Genomic DNA, 22,866 nt, shown 5'->3' on the forward strand with positions numbered 1-22,866 from the left:
TCTTTTAAAAGTTTATTGAACACTAATAATAACTTACCCACATTTTTTGTGAAGTTGTACTTTTATTTTACGGAAATAGAAAATATACACGTAACATATAGTAGGTATGAACTATATTCAGGGTTTAATTATTTTTGAAACTTTCAAATAAATAATAGTTTAAAAAAATTCATAAAACATGATAAAACTGCTCGATTTCTTTTTAGAATTTAGAATTTAGAACACTGGTGCCATCTAGCGGGCAGTAGCAAAGGCTGCATTTCTATTTATAAACAACATGATTTGTCTATGGAATTTGGCACAGCCACTTGAGTAAAGTCAACTTTGACAGATCTTCTAATGTAACAGTGATCATTTATTTTTTTATAACCACTTGCATTTCGATACAAAATATTAGTAATTCGTGTAGTGGTATTACGTGAACAAGATGAAAATACGAGCCCACGCATTTCGCGAACCGTGGAATGCGACCCGTTAGCATCGGTAAGTGATCAAATTTATAGAGCGTACGCATTAGATGTCCTTATTTTTAACTGATTAAAAAAACTGTAGTCAATTGCCTGTTAACCTTTTAACTAAAGGCGAGAGACGCGTAATTTGACGCTGTGTCGTGTATAATTTTATTACTAATCGCCTAGCCGTTGCCTATATTGTCGCGTACCTTAGGTTGCCGCTATAACTATACTATTAGAGTTATCAAAATATAAAATATCTGTTATCTCAATTAGTACAAAATTTAAACCATTGATTGGCGCTAAACCGCTAGATAAAGCTATATAACTGAATATTATCGTGTTTTTACGAAAATTAATTGATTACGGATATTTTTACTGATTATTTTTGTTAGTGTTTAACAGTGGTGTTAAGGAATTGAACCTTTGAATACTCGGGATTAATAAAAAGGTCAGTGAATATATTTTTTTTGTGTTTCAATAAAACAAAACAGTTGTTTTATCAGTGAAATGCCATCAAAATAATCTTTGTCTGATAATAATTTCTCATACTTACCTTTGTTTTTATTTTCACGTCACTAAGATGTTTTTTTTTATAAATCCAAAATCTATTGCCATTTTATATTTTGTATTTTTATTTATTACATTCCTATACAGATCATAGATAATTTTGTAGTTTTTTGAACTGTTCACTATTCAATTTTATTATCTAATATTTTAATTGATTCTGCTGATAAGACAAAATTTATATTTAGATAGAAATATTTTATATCTCGTACACAACAAGAAGTATTATCATGTAATAATGAACTAAGTTACATAATATTTTTAATTATCTCACACCAAATGCCAATTTTGAGTTTTTTTTACAGTTGTTGGCTAAACCTATAGTTTATCTTTTTTTTTCTCGACTACTACTGTTTTTTATTTCTAGAAAGTGCACATTATGATTGTCTTTAAATTTATTATTTCATCACCTTATGAATTTTGTTAATCACATACCTAAATTATGCATTCAAGATTAAGATATTTTTAACAATTTATCTTATATGATAAAATGACTTGTACTTCTACTTGTCTATAAATTTGATTAATTTGTATAAAAGGTAATTCAGATGTAAAAGAAACAAGTACTCAAAGTTTGAATTTTTAATTCATTCTCACATATTATTGATTTTTTTTTTGTAATTTTTGTTTGATGCTTGCAAAAATAATTTTTTATCCCCTTTTATTAAATACATACTAGCTTCCGCCCGCGGCTTCGCGGTGCTTTGATAAAAGGTAGCCTATGTTCTTTCTCAGGGTCTAAAGATTGTCTGTGCCAAATTTCATCAAAATCGGTTGAGAGGTTTAAGCGGGAGAGCATAACAGACAGACAGACAGAGCTACTTTCGCATTTATAATATTAGTAGGGATTTATATTTTAGTAATAATATATATGTACTTATATATAGGTTATATAATATTCAAATTTAGATCTCAATAATATGTTACAAGACAATAAAATTTTCTAAAATCTCAATGCATTTGTTCAGTGAAAAATTTATATATGTATTTACGTTTTACATTATAAATATTAGGAAGCAATAGTTTTTGGTATGTTTTAATTAAAAAAAATAAAAAATGAATAAGTTCCAAAAGTGCCAACTGGTTTTGAAAATATTTTCCTCATTTGAGAGTTACTAGTTGGGGTGAATGGCTAGTAGGTACCTTTAATTATAATGTTTTAATTTTATACATATATTGTTAAAAATAGACGTATATACTAATAAGTATATACTATTTATTAATTTATAATATATTTGTATATTGTATTGTAAATTTAAATATTATTTTTTCGTGGCAAGTACATACCTACTTAGACAATATTTTTTGTCTTGTGGGATTTCTCTCCACTGCCTATAGTCGAAATCGAACCTCTAGTCTGGATGTTTTTTATTTGCCTCCTATAAATTTTACTATTATCAAAATTATAGGAAACATTAAATTTAGTTCTAAAATTCTTGAGAGTGAGACAACCATACAAAAAATAACGTATTTTTTACTTACTCTTACTTACTGGAGTGGCGCAGGGACCCAAAGTGAGTCTTGGCCTCCGACAATAAGAGCCTCCATTTGGCTCTATCCTGCGCCATCTCTTGCCAGTTTTCAATCTGGAGGGTGCGCAGGTCTTTGGCGATTGGCGAACGTATTTTTTTTAAATGCAAATTTGCTAACTTCGCGAACTTTGTAACGCCGCGCAGTTTGCTATAATTTTTTCGTACAAAGCTTCTCCTTACAATAAGGAACAAATAATAAAAGCAATATTTATCCAATTTGTTAATTTATTATTACATTCAAACATTTCGTTAATTATTTTTTATTTATACGGTTATCATTGCTAAATACGTAAGTATAACGAACTAGCGTCTCCATTTGTCTAGGCTTTGTCTATATGTTAGGTAGGTTTCACTATTTCATACTAAAACTTATCTGTATAACAGATATCATCTAAATTTGTTCACTACTAGTTATTTGAATCTTAAAAAGAGACAAACATATTCACTAACGTTAATTCTTAGGGCGGCCGTACACGGACCGCGGAGCCGCGACCGCGCGGTGAACTATAGACATTCATTCACTGCCGTACACGGACTGCTCGAGTCAGTCAACGACCGACCGCTCGAGCAGTCCGTGTACGTCGCTTAGCCGTTAACTGCTCGAGCTGTCCGTGTACGGCCGCCCTTATAGCAATTACCGAACGTCGTGCCGCTTCATATGTCAATGATTATTTAACTAACTAGGTGTAGATATGACATCCATGTAGAAATCGAAAATTGAAGCTACGCATGGCCATTTAAAATTTAAATTTTTCGTATCTGTGTTCTGTAATATGCACTTAATAGTTTTCTAATTTCCATATTTATTCCAGATTTTTATGATTAACAGTGCATTTCGCATTAAAAATAAAGAAGGTTGGAAATTTCACAAAGGCCCTATTAGGGTAGCCGTACACCGACCGCTTCAAGCAGTTGAGACCGACGGCTTGAAGCCGCGACCGCGCGGTAAACTGGTCATTCATACACCGCCGTACACGGACTGCTCGAGCCGTGGCGACCGCTTCAAGCCGTCAACTGCGCGGTTTATAGCGACAGCTCGAGCAGTCAACGACCGACCGCTCGAGCAGTCCGTGTACGTCGCTCAGCTTCAGTTTCGGAGCCTATTCATTTCAAAAAATCAAATCTTTCCACTCTTTAATATGTATAAGATTAAATAGAAATTTACCCATATAAAATATACCTAATAAAGTTACAAATTTCAAACTTTAACAAAAGCGGACTTTCTTACGAACTTACAACCCCTATTTTACGAACATTCTTTATATTAATTAGTGTTACTATCAAAACTTATGAACTATGAACCTCACTAAAGTTTACGGGTATTATGGTTATTTACCCTTTATGATGAGTCAGTCTTTCAGTTACTAAGTACATTAGATATCTTCTCTATATCTATACTATAATAATATAAAGCTGAAGAGTTTATTTGTTTGTTTGAACGTGCTAATCTCAAGAATTATTGGTCCGATTTTAAAAATTATTTCGGCGTTAGATAGCTCATTTATCGAGGAAGGCTATAGACTATATATCATCACGCTAAGACCAACAGGAGCGGAGCACTGGGGGTAAAACCGCGGGGCACAGCTAGTAATATATATATAGGTATATAAAATTTTCGTGTCATGAAATTTTGTACATCATACATGCCTATTGGGTTGATCTGAGAATCGGCTAACGTCTATTTTCATACCCCTAAGTGACAAGAGTTCGAGAGAAAATAAAAATCGGTTTACCTAGTCGAAAATTTCTAAGGTAACAAACCCAAATTAAATAATTGAATTCATAAAAAAGGATTTTTAAAGTCAGTTGAAAAAAAAAACCTGTGTAACTCATAAAGAATGTAGCTTCTTTTTTGTGAAAGAAATTTTCAATCGGTCCAGTAGTTTACAAAACGCACATACATACAATTTTTTTTTAATAATATTAGTTTACATACAAAAAATATTAAACCAGTAAAAAATAAAACATAGAAAGCTTAATAATAATAAATATAAAATAAATATCAATTTGTCAAGGACACATTGGAACAAGATCAATAAAACGCAGGATGCTGTTCGATTTATCTTAAAAACTAGAAGATTCTAGTTTATTATATTTGTATTAACTTAATGTCTGAACTGAATACATATTTTTCTGGTTTTAACCGGCTTTTGATTGATTATTATTATTGATAAATTAAAAAAATCTTGCCTGTGGGAGACAAATAATATGCATAAATCAACAATTTTTTTTCGATACACACGCATATCTATCGGTCAACAAATAAAAAAAATACTTAAATAATACAATGAATAATAAATAATGCTTTTAAAATTAGTTAAAAGCCTTTAATTTTTATTTTTTCAAAAATTAGATAAAATCTTCAAAAACTCGAAAAATACATAAAAAATTGTTGGTTTTTCACAAAAAAACTAATTGTGAACTTTTTAACAAATATGAGACGATTAATTTATTTTTTATTAAAAACACAAGATTATATCAATATCTAACGTATTTGTAATCTATAGAAATTAGGTTTTGTCGAAGTTGTAATTTTGCCAAAGTGAAGTAAATTTTGACCAATTAAAAAGGTTTACAAGTATATATATATATAACAAACGTACATAATATACATGTACCTACCTACATAGAAAAAACCAATAATATCACTAACATTTTTATTTAATTAAATATTAAATTAAATTAAATATTTTCAGGACAATTTTCACACACGGCCCGATCTAATCCCATACTAAGCTTTCACTTGTATTATGGAAAAAACCAGATGGCTGATAAACATACATTATATATAATTTTTAAATAAATACTTATATAGATAACTAGCGGTCCGCCCCGGCTTCGCCCGTGATACATATTTACGTTTTCTCTACATAAGAACCATCCTCGTACTTCAAGGAATATAATAAAAAAATAATTATCGTAATCGGTTCAGCCGTTCTCAAGTTATGCGCTTACCAACACATTTTGGGATTCATTTTTATATTATAGAAGATTAACACCCAGACACAGAGCAAAAATCTATGTTCATCACACAAATATTTGCCCCGAGTGGGAATCGAACCCACGTCCTCTGGCTTGGAAGGCAGGGCCACTACCAACCAAGCCAACCGGTCAGTCGTATATGTAGTTACCTTAGATATCTTTTAGTTTTTCTATTTCATCAGATTTTTTACAAAAAATATTATTTATAAGTATATTGTGTTATACATACCAATTGAAAAATCATACAATATCAATTTTTCCCTCATAAAACGTTGTTTTAATTTTAAGAAGGAATATTTTATATTGATTCAATTTATTGAATGTGCAGTTTCAAAATTTTGCACATTCAATTTTTTCCATACACATCTAATAATTGATATAACAACTTGTATGCAAATGTACATCTACCCTCATAAATTTTTTATAAGGAAGATTATAAAATTAGTTTTCTTAGAAGATAAATGTTATATCGCGTTAAATTATTGCACTTTCAATTCATAAAAAGCGAATAATCAATAACCTCGTTTTTGAAATCAGTTAAATGATCGAAATAAATTAAGATTAAACATACTTTACCAGTTATATGGCCATAAAACAGAGACAAATAATTAAGAATTCGCAAAACGAAAAGTAATAATTAAATATCGTGGGAACCGAAATGTGGTACCTTTCTAATACCATTAAAAAACGACTTAATTCTACTACAGACTACTCTAGTATGTTAATTATTATAATGCCGTTACCAGACCGCACTGTTGTGACACGTGACGCTGCCCGTGTGAAGTGCACTTAAGTTCTTATGTTTTTGTGTCTGAAAATTTACGTATCAAAAAGAAAGTTTTCGGACGGTCGCGTTGATAAAAAGTTTTTAAGAAAATTAAAAGAAGTGACCTGAAAATATGCTCATTATTTATTGGTAAACTAGCTGTGCTCCGCGGTTTTACCCGCAGTGCTCCCCGCTCCTGTTGGTCTTAGCGAGATGATTAATAGCCTTCCTCGATAAATGGGCTATCTAACACTGAAAGAATATTTCAAATCGCACCAATAGTTCCCGAGATTAGTGCGTTTAAACAACCTCTTCAGTTTTATAATATTAGTATAGATTAAAACATTATTTGAATAGATTCATTCTCGAATTTCGTATCGAATTTTAAGCTCAATCGATGCAGAACTTTTCAGCTTTTATTATCATAAATGCAAAGTCCGTAAGCGCCAGAGCACCAATTCAGTTTATATCAATTGAAGGAACAGGACAAAAATTAAATATCCATTTTAAAAATCCCTTAAGGTTAGAAATTTGACTGGCCGGTTGGCTTGGTTTGTAGTGACCCTGCCTTCCAAGCCACTGGTCGTGGGTTCGATTCCCACCCGGGGCAAATATTTGTGTGATGAACATAGATGTTTGCTCTGTGTCTGGGTGTTAATCCATACTAATATTATAAATGCGAAAGTAACTCTGTCTGTCTGTCTGTTACTCAATCACGCCATAACTACTTACTGAACCAATTTGCATGAAATTTGGTATAGAGATATTTTGATACACGAGAAAGGACATAGGCTACTTTTTACCCCGGGAAATAGGATAGGTTTTATCCCGGAAATCCCACGGGAACGGGAACTATGCGGGTTTTTCTTTGACTGCGCATGCGAAGCTGCGGGTGGATAGCTAGTTATCTATATTATAAGTAATTATTTAAAATTATATATGTATTATGTATATGTTTATCAACCATCTGGTTTCCATAACACAAGCGAAAGCTTAGTATGGGATCAGATCGTGCTGTGTGTGAAAATTGTCCTGAAATATTTATTTTTTTAATAAGGGATGAAAGTTATTACCCAAGGATTTTGTCTAAATGCAAAAGCATGAGCGATTTAATAGAAGGCTAATTATGTGTCTGGATTCTGGAGAAAGTTGTAAGGCTAGATTCATCTCTTTCCCTTGGGAATTTCCCTTGAATATGCAGTTAGAGCTAACAGTCCTACTATCCTATCCTACTAATTTAGTTTATAAATGCGAATTTGTCAGGATGGATGTATGTGTATGTATGTTTGTTGATCTTTCACGCAAATACTACCGAACCGATCACAATGAAATTTAGCACACAGATGGTGACTTGGATTAACACATAGGATAGGTTTTACCCCGGAAATCGCACGGGAACGGGAACTATGCGGGTGTTTCTTTAAAAACGCGGACGGAAAGCTAGTAGGGTAAACTCACCTAATTATGTGACTCACTTAATTCGGAGATACAACGTTTGGACTCTTTTACAGCGTTATAGGAGTAAAATACAATACATTAAAATTAACCCTATGGTACGGTAATAAAGCTTCTTTTTGTGTACAAATTTTGGTTAAAATCGTGCGGGTGAGATAGTAACAATCACGGGATTTGTCACTGCGCCCGCCATGTTTGACGCTTCACCGATAGCATGCAACTGTGCTGTCATTATTTAATTAATTTTAAATAGAAAAGGTGAGTGTAAGTTCATGATACTTTGACAATTAATTGTTAAAAACATATTCTTGTTGATACCGATAACGGTTTTAGTAATTTTTCATTTGTTTTTGCATAATACCTTATTTCCTGGGTTCAAAAAGTTAACGATTCTCAAGATTGCAACTCAAAACAGTGTCACCGAATTAACCAAGCAAATTTTTATTATTTTCAATTCGTGTATTAATAATTGTTTTCAGTACGTATACGTTAGTCGTTTAAGTCAGAAAATATTTATTTTTACTCAGGTAAAAAAGTAGGATCGCTTTCAAGCATTTTAAAAAAGTCCGTTATTTTTTTTATAACATAATTAAGTGAGTTATTTTTTTATTTTAGACAGCATGGAGGAAGACAAAAATAAAAATAGAAAATATAATGAAACAACCCTGACATCCGCAATTCAAAGTATTCTGCAGTCAAAAATGAGTCTGTACACACAAACAATTATAAAGTCCAATATTGTTTTTTATTGTTCCCTTCTTTTGATAGTATCTCGTTGATTAATAAAAACATAATTATTACTTTCAATATGTTTATATTTTTTATTAATTGTATTTTTTTTTTTACTTTTGTGTTAAAAAATAATAAATACTCGCATAATTCGGTTATAACAGAATTAGAGAAGTACTATCACCGAATTATGGTGATTGTCACAGAATTAGACAAGTCATCGCGGTTTGATTAAGCTCATTTTACGCTGAGTTAATTCATATGTGTTAAGATTACACTTGTTCCATATGATAAATAGAAGATTGATTAATGTTCCTATTAAAAATAAAAATAAAATTTATGAAGTTTAACCTGCTTTTTTTTTCATATTCTGTTTTGTCACAGAATTAGATGAGTTGACTATAACTAAATAAAGTTTATACATAAGCACAGTCATTTTTCGATCAAAATGTTAACTGCTATATAAACGAAACTTGGCTCAGTTTTATTTTTTGTTATAACAAGCCGAACCTGTTATAAATGTTAGAACCTCCAACTGTCCTGATCGCAAAAAGCGTATTTACATAATATCTCGAAGTCGTAAATTGATCTATTTTTTAATTCCGAAAATCTCTGCATAGCGATGTAATATACTTAATGTTTTTTTTTTTTTTAACTAAGAAGGAATGCCAATGGCTAAAATGATCAGTTGTAAAGAAGGCTTTTTTCATTCATTATATGACTTACTAGCTTTGCTCCGCGGTTTCACACGCATTGCTCCGCTCCTGTTAGCGTGATGTCCGCGCCTTAGCGTGATGATGTATAGCCTATAGCCTTCCGCGATAAATGGGCTATCTAACACCGAAATAATTTAACAAACTGGAACAGTAGTTCCTGAGATTAGCGCGTTCAACAAACAAAACATTTAACGTGTATTTTTCAGTAACAGTTTCTATGGAAATTTAGCAAAAACTGCACGCAGAACCATCCATACTAATGTAGATGGGAATCCTGTCCGTCTGTCTGTTTCGCTTTCACGGCTAAATCACAGTACCCTGTACCAATTTGGATGAAATCTGCAATGAAAATTGTCGAAGTGTCTTCAAACAAAGCCTCTTTTTATAACGCTTTTATTAGCGTCACGTCGTTTGCGGTTTTCCTAATAAAATAAAAATGTTATATTAGTAGGTATAGGCAGGCCACTGGCCTCAGGGCCCAGACCTCTTTCTTAATCAAATAAAATTCTTTTAGCTGTGTTGTTCGGGAAAATGCCGTTTTCTTCTAGAGAAAGCTTCAGTATGATTTGAGTAAATCTATCTGAAGAGTTTGTTTTTTTGTACGGTTAAACGTGTAATATCAGGAACTACGGGTCCGAATTTGAAAAATTATTTCAGTGTTAGATAGCCGATTTATTAAGGAAGGCTATCATAGGCTAAGACCAATAGGAGCGGAGCAATGCGGATAAAACCGCGGGGCACAACTAGTTACGAATACAGTTACAATGTAGAGAAATTAAGATATGTATAGATTAAGATATAAGATAGCAGAATAGATAGATACAGTATAGATTAGAAATTAAAAACTCAAAATAATAAATGGGAGCCAGTTCGTTAGGATTCAATTTTGTATCACTAATGTTTTCCTTATTTATTTATTTTTTTCGAAATAAACGAGCCGGTTTTAACAAAGACTATATATTTAAAATTTATATGTAAAAGCTAGAAGGCTATCTCCTTATAAGAAACTAGCGGTCCGCCTCGGCTTCGCCCGTGGTACATATTTCGCAATAAAAGGTAGCCTATGTTCTTTCTCAGGGTCTAAAGATTGTCTGTGCCAAATTTCATCAAAATCGGTTGAGAGGTTAAAACGGGAAAGCGTAACAGACAGACAGACAGAGTTATTTTCGCATTTCTAATATTATGTAGGGATTTTTAAAATCGATATGTCGTTATATAATTATGAAAGTATCCTAAATTTCAAAAATTCCTTGTTACAAACTGTCATCCCTTTTTCATTTCCCAGGGCTAGGATCCTATTCATCAAATCCTTTCCTAACGGTTGCCACCATCACAGTGGCTATCTGCATGCCAAATTTCAGCCGGATCGATCCAGTAATTTAGACTGTGCGTTGATAGATCAGTCAGTCAGTCACCTTTGTGATTTGCGAGGATAGACAGCTCTAAAAAGACGAACTACTATTATTATAATATACCTATTAGATGCTAGTAGTCGTCCAGTGAAATTCATAAATGTAACAGTGTGTTGTGTATACGCGCGTGTGTGTGTGTCAAATGTATGGTAATGTGTGTAGGTAATGTATGTTTTTTTTTTGCTTTTTTTTATTTTAGGTACATATTTATTTCTCTATTCATTTAGGTGTGCTATATTTCGTACTTCTGTATTTGCGCAATTTGCCTACAAATGGGTATAAAGTTTTTGATTTGTTATAAACTATGCTGTAATTGTAATATTTTCTTTTCTTTTCTTAACTTTTCACTATTATCATAAATTCATCACATTGTTTTTTGGTCTGTTATTCATATTTAGGGTTCCGTACCGTAAGGATAAAACGGGACCCTATTACTGAGACTTCGCATTCTGTTTGTCAGTTTCCAGCAACATTGTCAATCAACTGTTGCACAACAAGTGAATACGATTTTAAAGTAGGTACATATTTTAAAGTGAAATTAATAATAGTAGGTACTTTTGTCAGACACCGGAAATCTCATACCGGTATGACTCGATCTATGAAGACATTAAAGAGCATTTTTTTTTCACACTAAAGATATTATTCAAATTATCATTTATTCGTCGCATATTTGAGTGCAATTAACAACCCGGTTTTAATCGGTTAAATTTGTCAATCCATGTTTTTTATACATGCATGCTTGGTACTTGCGGGCTACTCACATACCTGCAGGGGTATGTGAGTAGCAGGGCCTATCCAGCAGGGGCAATATTGGAATTGCACCCTTAATTGACTCCTTAATTGTGATGTGTATAGGCAAGCAGGAGCTATTTAAGCCGGCTACTCACGTATCTGCAGCAGGGGCAATGTTGGAATTGCACCCTTAATTGGCTCCTAATTGTGATGTGTATAGGCAAGCAGGGGCAATTTAGAGATCAACTGAAATTGCTCCAACCGCCGTGCAACCGATATTTTCCCTGCAGATACGTGAGTAGCCGGCATTAGACGATACTACCAAATTTAACTCATATATGAATATGTATATGACATATAAAGGTTAATTTAAACAAATGAAGAGACTTGGCATTGATTTATTGCGAATTAAAAATAGATATTTATTCTGACTGTGGTTTATTTTATTTGGAAATTTCTAGAAAGTGAGAAAATTTGTGGAAAATCCAAGAGAACCTTACTAAATGTAACGAATTTTTATTCTAATTTAATAGTTACCAGAATTTCATGTTATCTTATATCTGGACAACGACTTGAGGGGATACCATGATGTCTTATAGCAGTATTATTTCCAGTGTGGGAAAGTGATGTCGCTAGACGACCTATATAGCGCTGTCATTTTTCCACAATGGAAGTAATACTGCTTTTTAAGATATTGTACGGGGAATGATGATGAATGAATATACCCAAAAAAAATCCTAACGTATAATGCGTTCTGAAGCGTCCTTCAAATACAAATTTAAAATGGGTTTTGCAATAAATGTTTTGTTTCTTTATTTTTTAATAGAAAATTTCAGTTCTGTAAAATATTGTCTGTGTGAAAATCATTTATGTGTATTGATTAATTCTGGTTATTTTCATTTTTATAGATAAATGAAGTCTGGTTTAAATAACGTACCAGACGCTATAAATAACCGAACATATTAAAAAATAACCAGTTAAATGTATTAGCGATGGTGTACGACTATTAATGCCTGATATTTTCATTTTTTCTAATAAAAAAGTAATTGATAAATGAAGTCTGGTTTAAATAACTTACCAGACGCTATAAATAACCAAAAAAATAACCAGTTAAATGTATAAGCGATGGATATATCGTGTAGGGGTAATGTAATAATCTTTTTTTGGCAATTTAAATAGGAATGCCGTTGAAATGCCAACAGTCACGTTTGCATGTAATAAAAATATAACATAATATTATATATTTGTAACGTGGTCGGATAGTAGACTGCTATTCGTTCAACCGACTTTTAAAAAAGGAGGCGGTTTTCAATTCGACTGCATTTTTTTGTGTTTGTTACCTTAGAACTGTCGTATTGAATAGAGTTGGGTAATTTGAAAGCTACTGCCTTCCAGTAGGTTCTGCCCATTTGAAGACGGTTTTATAGATATGGATGAAAGATTTTTTTACTCTGGTAAAAATAGCCCTTGCCCTCCTACGATCTATATCTCAAAACCCCTACCGCGACGTAAGAGAAAGACGAACGAATACTCTTTCGCATTTATAATATTAAGAAATGATACCTTTTTTTTTAACGTTGGGAAATGCATTTACGCATCCCCCTCTGCAGTTTTTCTGCGTGAGGGGGTATGTGGGACTCGCGAGAAGCCATACCCACTAAAACCCAACGGTGGCCACCATTCGCCTTCGACGGCAGGGGTTAACAGCCAGGCCTTATACCCCCACCGCCTACGTGTAAGAAATGATACCTAATAAGCATTATATTGAAATTTAAAAACCTCTTACTCGTACACTCACACACACACATGTACGCATGCGTTCACGCACACAGATGCGTGCACACACACACACGCATAAACATATTCAAATGAATCAAGTAATATTACTTGCTAGATAATGTGATATTTTCGCTTCCGTAACTATTGCAATTTGCAATCATTTTCTATTCACTTCTTGTTATTTTTGTAATCGGATAAGTACTAGATATTAGTTGATTATTAATTTGATTACGTCTTCTGAAGTTATTACAATGAATAGTATATAATATAGCTGATGAAACATTTTTCCAAAAATGATTATCACAATTATCGAAAATATCTAGTCATGTACGTTTAAAAAAAAAATTTTGCCACCACGACCTTTCTTTTTTCTCATGTATTGCAAAGAATTATAATATACGTAAAAAATACATAAAAACTATAGTTGTGCTCCGCGGTTTTGCCCGCGTTGCTCCGCTCCTCGAGAAATGGACTATCTAACAGTGAAATAATTTTTCAAATCGGACCCGTGCCCGTGGTCGACTCATAAACGAACAATATTTGTGTAAATGTGTTAAAATTTTTATGTAATACATTTAAAAAAATGCGTAAAAATATGCAAAAAAATGCATCAAAAATGTGTAAAAAATACGTGTGGTACTCGAGGACTGCCGCGGTAAAGCTATTGCATAGCATCGCATCGCTGTGCCGGTTGATGTGGGGGGTGTTAGGTTTTTTCGTTACGGAATTTTTACATTCGGTCGCCGCGCTCAAAGTCTGATATAAAAGCTATGCAATAACTTAAAAAAAACAATAAAATGCATCAAAAATGTGTGAAAAATTCTCACTTATAATATTCGATCTAGAATTTTTGTATGTATATTATTCAAGTAACCAAAGCCTTGAGAACCAGTCTAACTTAACCAGTTTACTGAATTAGAAATGCTATAAAAACCTAGGTTTGAGACAGCTCCATATCTCGATGGACTGGTTAATTAATATCATTATAATAAAACGTTTGTTTTTATATTATTAAATTTAATAAATCGGACGACATTTGAGCCGATCGAAATGCAGGAATCTGTGCAGAAAATATATTAATTAATATGATTACAAATTCTTAAATACATATGTGTATGCATAAATGATGGATGTATTATGTAACATTGGTAAATAATAATTTGAAATAAAATAATATTTTTTTTATATATAAAAATGAATCGCAAAATGTGTTGGTAAGCGCATAACTCGAGAACGGCTGAACCGATTTCGATAATTCTTTTTTATTATATTCCTTGAAGTACGAGGATGGTTTTTATGTAGAGAAAACGTAAACATGTACCACGGGCGAAGCCGGGGGGGACCGCTAGTATAAAAATATATTTTTAAGGTATGACAATATTATCTCAATTGTAAGGAGGTAAAATTCGTATTTTTGAATATATAGAATTAACTTTAAATAAATTATCTGAGTGCAAATTTTAAAAATTTAAATGGGCAATTTGGGCATATAATTATCGATAAAATATTAATTTTGTCTCAATGCATAAAACAATTTAATTTAAAATTGTATTATTTGCATTCTATTTTCTCACTATTTTATTAATATGTTTCTAAAAGTATAAAATTGTTTTATTTGTGATAATTTGTAGCAGTCAATCATACTTGAAAAATCCTTTTTTGTTTATGTATATAAAGTTTTACAAGCGCTAGGCTGTTGCCCGTAGCTTCGACCACCTGGTCAAAATAAATTTTCAGGGTAAAACTTTCACCTATTTTCTTTCCCCTATTTTCTTTCCCCTACTTTATACCCTTGGGGGTAGAATTTATCTTATTCCTTTCTTAGCGGATGCCTACATCATAGAGGATACCTGCACGCCAAATTTCAACCCGATACAGTTCTGACATTTTTCTACACTAAGATAATACTTACTGCTTTAAGAGTTAAGACAACATGGCAGTATATAGTTTGGGCTGAGCGTTGATTGATCAGTCATTAAGTCAGATACCTTTACATTTTAACGTGATAACGTTTTTAAAATCGTTTTAGTCGGGTGACATGTTCAGAAACTTGTGTCACACCAAAACCTCACGAGCGCGATCGCAGGTATAACGAGGGAGAGACGATGAGATGGGAGATCGGTCGATCTCCCGTCTCATCTCGGGCGCTGCCACCAATAAGACGTTATCACGTAAACATCTCGATCGTAAACCTACTTTACAAAAAAACAATTTTTTTTTTAAGTATATGTTGAGGTATTAATTAATTATCTTCCCGCAGACTGGATATGTCGACGCGCAGCGGCGCGGGCGCGATACGTGCGCGGCGCGGGCACAAGGAGCGCTCGAAGAACTTCACCGAGTTGGAGAAGCGGACCGTTCTCGAGCTGATCGCGCGGCACCGGGACGTGCTGCGGCAGGGCCGCTCGAACAACGCGACCAACAGGAGCAAACAGGTAAGCGCCCCACTCACACTCACTCTCACTCTCACTCACACTCACTCACACTCACACTCACACTCACTCACTCACTCACACTCGCAAGGAGCGCTTGAAGAACTTCACCGACCTGGAGAAGCGAATGCTCGAGCAAGTATACACTACGGCTACTACTAAGTGGACACTACGGCTTTACTTTGCTTGGTATTGGGTAGCCTATTTGCTAATCCAGATTGTAAACTATCTGGTTACCAAATTTACGCAGACGTGATCACCTTTTTTGCGTGAAAAATAAAGTTTGGAAGCTACTTTCAAACTTTAATAGAAATCAGCTATTTGGTTGGTCTTTAATCTATTTCAGGATTTTCAAATCTTCAAACTACATATATGTGATTAAAAAGGTTGGCATAGTTTAAATGTGCATTTTTGTTTGGCGTAATATTAATGTAGTTGTGTGTAGAAAGCTATATTGTCATATACCTGTGCAATTATTGTGTTTTCTATGTGTGAAAATACTAAAAGTAAGGTTTAGTCGGTACATACATACAGGCTACATAAATTGTGATAAAACTATTTTTTATTGATTTTTTGTATAATACCTAACCTAAGAGACAAGAGTCCGATACTGGACTAAGCCTACAATCCTTGAAACAGTCCAGTTACAACTTCCACGATAAATAGATTAAAACTAAGGTCAATGTGAAACGGTATGTTATTTTATCAATTAACTGTACCAAATGATAGTAACGTTAAATAATCTATGTGATTACGTAGATTACGTAGAGCAGGAATTGAAATTATTACATGTATGTTATGAAATGTCCCAATCTGTGAGACTTTTTTCAGTTTTTTTTTCTAAATTTTTTTTCCTACAAAAATATTTTTTGCGCCTTTTATTGTAACGACGTTCCAAAATCTTTTTTAAAGCTGCTAAGTGAAATTAAAAAAAAAAGTCGAGTTCTAAGAGAGTCTTCTCATACAATTTCATTAAATTCGGTTCAGTGGTTTAGTCGTGAAAGCATAACGTAGGTACATACAGACAGTTTTATATTAATAACATGTCAGATGTTAGATATTATAATATCAAAAAATTTATGCCAATAAAAATACGCTATTGGTTTATTTTTCTGATGGAAGCCAAAATTAAATAAAACTGATTTAGTTGAAAATTTTATGCTGATAATGTCTGGAAAAACATACTCACATTTTAATGTATATATAGGCCCCATCATTAAAGCGGCTGGACGGAACACAGGTCACAGTGGGGTTTTAGTCAGTAACAATCCGACATAACCCACGGCTCTTTCCCCGGACCCCGGGGGTCGTTGGTATATATGTAAGACTAGCTTTCCGCCCGCGGCTTCGCCCGCTTTGTCTAAAAGATAATAAATTATAATATACTAAAACCTTCCTCTTGAATCACTCTATCTATTAAAAAACCGCATCAAAATCCGTTGCGTAGTTTTAAAGATTTAAGCATACATAGGGACATAGGGACAGAGAAAGCGACTTTGTTTTATACTATGTAGTGATTTCTCCACTTAAAAAAAAAAGACTTTTTATATTCAATCCAAAGTTCTAATCACTATAATTACAATTATTAGCAAAAACTTTCATCACTTTACCATCTCTTGATTATCTATTTCGCTTTTTTATATCACTTAAATCTTTTAAATTTAAATAAATAATAAATTACTATGCAATTAAACTAGAAATTTCGTACAAAATCTAGTCTCAAATTAAGCTAGACTTGTACATATGTAAATTAGACAAATTAAACATTTTCAACAAATTTAAAAACATATTTCATATTTGAAAAGTATTAAGAGGCCGTATCGATTTAAGAGTGATTTTGACTTGTTTCTGTTATTCTTTAAAACTAAATTAGTAACAATGTGTTATAATATCTTAAATTAAAGATTTATTCAATATCTAAAAAGCGTCCGAGACAATTTATTGATTTTCATTGTCCAGTTTGTTTAATAGCCAATAACCAATTCAATTTTTTCAATGCGGGACGTTCGTGTCTTTGTAGTTACAGAATTTTCAATATAATTCGTGATGTTTAAACTAACATTGACTAGATATCGAGTATCAAAGCATAACTATGAATATGTTTGTATGTGTAAAACGATGCTAAGGAATGCTGAGTAAGCTTTGGTTCATATGCAAGTGTTATGGTATAAAGGAGGTTCTATGGCTTATTTATTTAATGTATATGTTGTAAAAGTTAAAAACTTCACAGGCAAAATTGTCAGGATATTGGAGAAAGATAGCTAATTTTAATTGTAATTCCAATCCCATCAAAAACATCCTGTAAAAAACCCAAGTCTCGCAGCTCAATCTTTCTACCGTCAAAAGTTGTGAGATCCATGTAATACCAAGTCGGTTAATCTATTTAGTGTCTACTTGAAGGACCTTCTGTCTTAAGTTATTACATAAGTTATTATCATGCCAATATTAAAAATATTTAACGTTTTAAACAAATAGATCGACTTGGACATCGCTTGATTTGATTATTAGTATGTATCACACTACACAGCACGACGGGCCAGCGACCAACAGGAACGAGAGTTTCAATCGCGTGAGGCGCGAGAGACTAAAGAATCTAATATAATATTGTAATATTCATTTTGTTTTCATGCGATGTCCAAGTCGATCTATTTGTTTAAAACGTTAAATATTTTTAATATTGGCATGATAATAACTTATGTAATAACTTAAGACAGAAGGTCCTTCAAGTAGACACTAAATAGATTAACCGACTTGGTATTACATGGATCTCACAACTTTTGACGGTAGAAAGATTGAGCTGCGAGACTTGGGTTTTTTACAGGATGTTTTTGATGGGATCTCACTTCTTTTTGTAGAGCCTTTCTTTTTGATACCATCTACTTCTAACAAATTTTGTTAAAGGTCTTATGATATTTTCTTATTTTTATATGTAGTCTTCCTCTTTTTCTTTTCCGGTACTACTTCTTGAGCTTCAGCCTCAATCGAAATTATAAATGAAAATCGCAAACTTATAGGTTAGGTTTCGAGGCACATCCGAACAGCATGAGGGCGCTCGCACGTATGCGTGCGGCTGCCGCTCGCTCGAAGGCATTCACATTTCATTGTTCTGTCATTTTGGCGTATATTTTGCTTGTCAGTCATAGAGTAAAATAGAGGCCAGTCTGTCTGTAAGGAGGCTAGTCGCGCCAACAATTTATATATAACAGATTTAAATTATAATATATTGTTTTATTAGATTTTCGTACTTCAAGACATGTCCAATCATGTGTTTTTCATTACGTCGACCATTTTACAAGTAATAATGTTGTTCAGTTTCATGGGCTAAACACACCCTTACCCACCCTATACCCCCTCCCTTGCCTCATATGGTAGGTACCTATCTACACCTATTAAATTTATAACCACCACCAACCACCAACTGCATAAATAACTTTGTAATCCCATATATTTATATGGGATTACAAAGTTATTGATGCAGTTGGTGTATTTGGAAAACTGGACCGAAATTACAAAATATTTAAGTTTTCCCATGATTAAGACACTAAACTCTATATGTATTCCAAATATGAAGCTTCTAAGTCTGCTAGAAGTGCCTTGGACTTTTGATGATCGGTGAGTCAGTGAGTGACAAAATTTAGAAACTTTAACAAGTTGTCATTCTTAAACTACTGGTTCAAATTGACTGAAATTTTAAATATTCCGTGTTTATACAATGCCGGATTAGTTACTGAAGATTCAGGTTTCTTGCTTTATCCACAACCGAATTATAGGGGGTCGAAAAAGGCCCGAATTGCTTCGAGAAAAGGATGGTACGGCCGTGCCGCTTTTTTTTTGCTCGACTTGGCGGGGGCACTGCCGTGCCCCCAGATATTTACAGTAACAACTAATAATTAATTATTTTATAATTATTCGGCAATGGGGCAGGACCACCTGACGTAAGTCACAGAATATACCTATAGTTATAATAGTACTACGGTAAAGTGGTCACCACCGCCCATAAACACTTACAACACTGGTATAATAAACATATTAAGATTAGTGCGTTTAAACGAACAAGCAAACTCTTCAGCTTTATAATATTAAGTATACTGTATAGATAACATCAGCCTTATTGAAGTGAAACTTCTATATCGGGGTTGGAAAAAAAAATAGTGTAACATTTTTTCGTTACTCGTGACATTTTTCCGTTACGCGCCATCTTTTTCTTATCCCTACCACGCGTGATTCGACGTATTTCTGTAAAGTTGCATATAGTAAATTATTTTTTGAAAAATAAGGTCATAAAGAAGTTTCACTTCTTACGTGTGTACACTAGTACACGCACACTTTTTTTTATATTTATTCTTTTATTTATTCTTCCTCAGCTAGTCTGGTCGACGATCTGCGACGAGGTGAACAAGCGGTGCGGCGGCGAGCGGCCGCGCACGCCCGCGCAGGTCAAGATGTGGTACGAGAACTATAAGAAGAAGTGCAAAATGCGTGCGCACGATACGCATGTGGTCAAGGTGCGTGGGGTTTTTTGTGATTTTTTTGTGCTCTTTTCTTCAATATAGGTAGGGTGGTAGACGCAGACTGGCTAAGAAGACATACAGTTGTATAAGGTAGATGTTTAGTCAGGTCAAGATGTGGTACGAGAACTATAAGAAGAAATGCAAAATGCGTGCGCACGATACGCATGTGGTCAAGGTGCGTGGGGTTTTTTGACATTTTTTGTGCTTTTTTCTTCAATATAGGTAGGGTGGTAGACGCAGAACAGTGTTGTTCGTCATAAAGTTGGTAAATGACGACGTTTAGTCAGGTCAAGATGTGGTTCGACAACGATAAGAAGTGGATGCGATGTGTATTATTGTTCTTATTTCAGAGCGATTTTATGATAGGATTTTTGCATCTAACGATAGTTAGAGTGCTGGAGATTGATATAGTGCTCCTTTTACTACCACGTGTATTACATCTCATTCCCATGTAATTTTTCTTAGATTACGCCTGCAAAGCTGCGAGCGGAATACTATTACTATAAAATATGTTTATATTTTCCTTCCTAATATAATAAAATAAAATAATTTCCTTCCTACTATTTTGCTTACCTAAGTTAAATATATTAATTATCTACACTATTATTATAAACAGAAAAACTTTGTTTGTCTGTTTGATTGTAATGAATAGGCTCATAAACTACTGGACCGATTTTGATGAAATTTGGCACAGATAATCTTTAGACCCTGAAAAAGAACATAGGCTACCTTTTATTGCGAAATATGTACCACGGGCGAAGCCGGGGCGGACCGCTAGTTATTAATAAATTAATTATTTGTTTCAGCAACAAAGTAACGAAACGCCGGGCATTCTCGATGGCATGCTGTGGCAGAATATTCATCCTCTTGACGTTAAAGGTAATAATAATTTAATGGCAAGTTGCTGATAAAGTCACTGATAACCTATTCATCACTTTTGAAATGTATTTTCGTATATTAAATGGATTTTTCGAGGTAATCAGAAATTTTTTAAGTGTTTTTATTTTAAGGCACATATTCATTCATCATTTTTAAATATGTACCAGTACATTAAAATTTACCGTTATAAGTACATTTAAAGATATTACCAATATTTATTTTTATGATTTTTTTTTTATATTTATTTATTTAAGGTGAGGACAACGACGCCACCACTAGCGCGGAGGCTCACAGCGTGAAGGATGACGACTGTATACCAGTTAATGTGAGTTTTGTTTGTTTAAAATAATGATTAGGTTAAAAAAATTAGAGAGAGATTTTTTTTTGTGAACATCACGAACAAAAGTTAGAGAAAATCTCTTGTGTATATTATTTATACGAAGCTGTTTGGTGTCGAAAGAAATGTAAAAAAATGCGCTTAATCTGTAAAAAAAACTAATAATACTGGGTAATATTCAATTTCAATTAGATTAGGTTAATAATTTTTACATTGTATCCATTACAAACTAAATTTAAAAATTACAACTTATATGTGTGTTCTAAATACCTATGTATGTACTATACAATCCTTGCCAAATATTTTACAAACATTAAAATTAAATAAAACCTCTCCGCAGATGTCAAACGGGCGCCTCTCAACGAACGACAGCGACGACACGATGCCAAACGTACTGGAGCCCCAAGTGCAAATCATCCCCCAATCATCCCCCAGTCCCCCCCTGAAACCCCTCCCCAACCCCCTCAACCCCCTCCTCCCCAACCTACCCCTCCTCGCCAACCCCCTGGCGATAGAACAAGCGCGTATACAACAAAACTTTTTACAGAAACTAAACGAACTATCAAATACACCATTAAACCTCAGCCACTTGGACGACGATAAAAGAAAAAATCAAGACCAAAATCACGATAAAACAGACGAACAAATTAAACACGACTGTGGTAGCGCGACTGAAGAAGAAAGATTGTATTTTACCGCTAAACGACAGCACGCTATATGGGAACACGAGGCGAAAATGAAAATTTTAAATATGGAACTCAGGCAGAAGGAGGAAATTTTTTCCCTCCAAAAGCAACTTTTTCTCATCGAATTGCGTTTGAAAATGGACTTCCTTGAAAAGGCGAGCGCCAAATGACGCACAGATTATTAATACTTTGGGCAAAGGCTTTATGTCATACAGCCAAGGGAAAAAAAAGAATTTTCTAGAAGGCGGGAAACGCAATACAGGTTCGTTGTAGACCGCCCAATACTAATTAAGTTTATATTTTTGTAAATGCAAAATGTTTAGATCCGAGTGTTGTTCGCGTTCTAGAGAATTTTTGTTTTTTTTTTTTATTTAATCCACTGGATGGCCAGTGCTATAAATATAGCGTAAGGAGGATAAATGGTTGTTTCAAAAGCCGCCATAAATACCGCCATAGTCGATTAAGTGCCATTTTAATTGTTACCGCTTTCGCGCCTTTTTATTACTCTTTATTATTTGCTCTGTGACGTTTTACGTTTTTAATTCGTAATTCAAATTGTAAAGAACGTTGTTGGAAAGAGATTTTGTAGTTTGTGGCGTTAGGTTTTGTTCCATTTTTGAAATGTGAATAAACCATAGAGTATGTATATTATTTATGGAGGTAAGGTTGTTAGTATTTTTGGTACAATTTGCTTGTAATATACAATGTGATTGTGCCAAAGTGGGTTTTGAAATGTGATCATAAAGAGATAGTTTTATTATTTTTGTATTCGTTATTTCGCATAGCTTATTTTGTATTTTTTTTTTAGTTTTAGTACATAAAATGTGCTTAGTGCCGTTAGGCGGTTCTCTTTAAGTATTATATATTTTCTTCGATGGCAGCTGATCGCGCAAATAGAA

At 33.4% G+C, this 22,866-nt stretch overlaps 1 protein-coding gene across 2 annotated transcripts; it reads left to right on the forward strand.

Annotated features, from left to right (window-relative positions):
* The first annotated feature begins 318 nt into the window (after window positions 1–318).
* LOC149476281 (uncharacterized) lies at window positions 319–22,185 on the forward strand. 2 transcript variants are annotated; one of them, XM_089712320.1, is made up of 6 exons: window positions 319–483; window positions 15,383–15,557; window positions 19,919–20,059; window positions 20,872–20,944; window positions 21,199–21,269; window positions 21,622–22,185. In XM_089712320.1, the coding sequence occupies exons 2-6, from the start codon at window positions 15,390–15,392 to the stop codon at window positions 22,135–22,137; spliced, it is 969 nt and encodes a 322-aa protein (XP_089568446.1). In that variant the 5' UTR covers window positions 319–483; window positions 15,383–15,389; the 3' UTR covers window positions 22,138–22,185. The 2 variants fall into 2 exon arrangements, with proteins under 2 accessions (XP_089568446.1, XP_089568447.1); XM_089712321.1 differs by lacking the exon at window positions 319–483 and adding an exon at window positions 595–903.
* The last annotated feature ends 681 nt before the right edge of the window (window positions 22,186–22,866 follow it).

The sequence above is a fragment of the Colias philodice genome, chromosome 28, assembly GCF_061535455.1.
Source record: "Colias philodice isolate Cphi_HAF_F1 chromosome 28, ilColPhil1 Martin Lab GWU primary, whole genome shotgun sequence".
In the NCBI taxonomy this organism is placed as follows: Eukaryota; Metazoa; Arthropoda; class Insecta; order Lepidoptera; family Pieridae; genus Colias; species Colias philodice.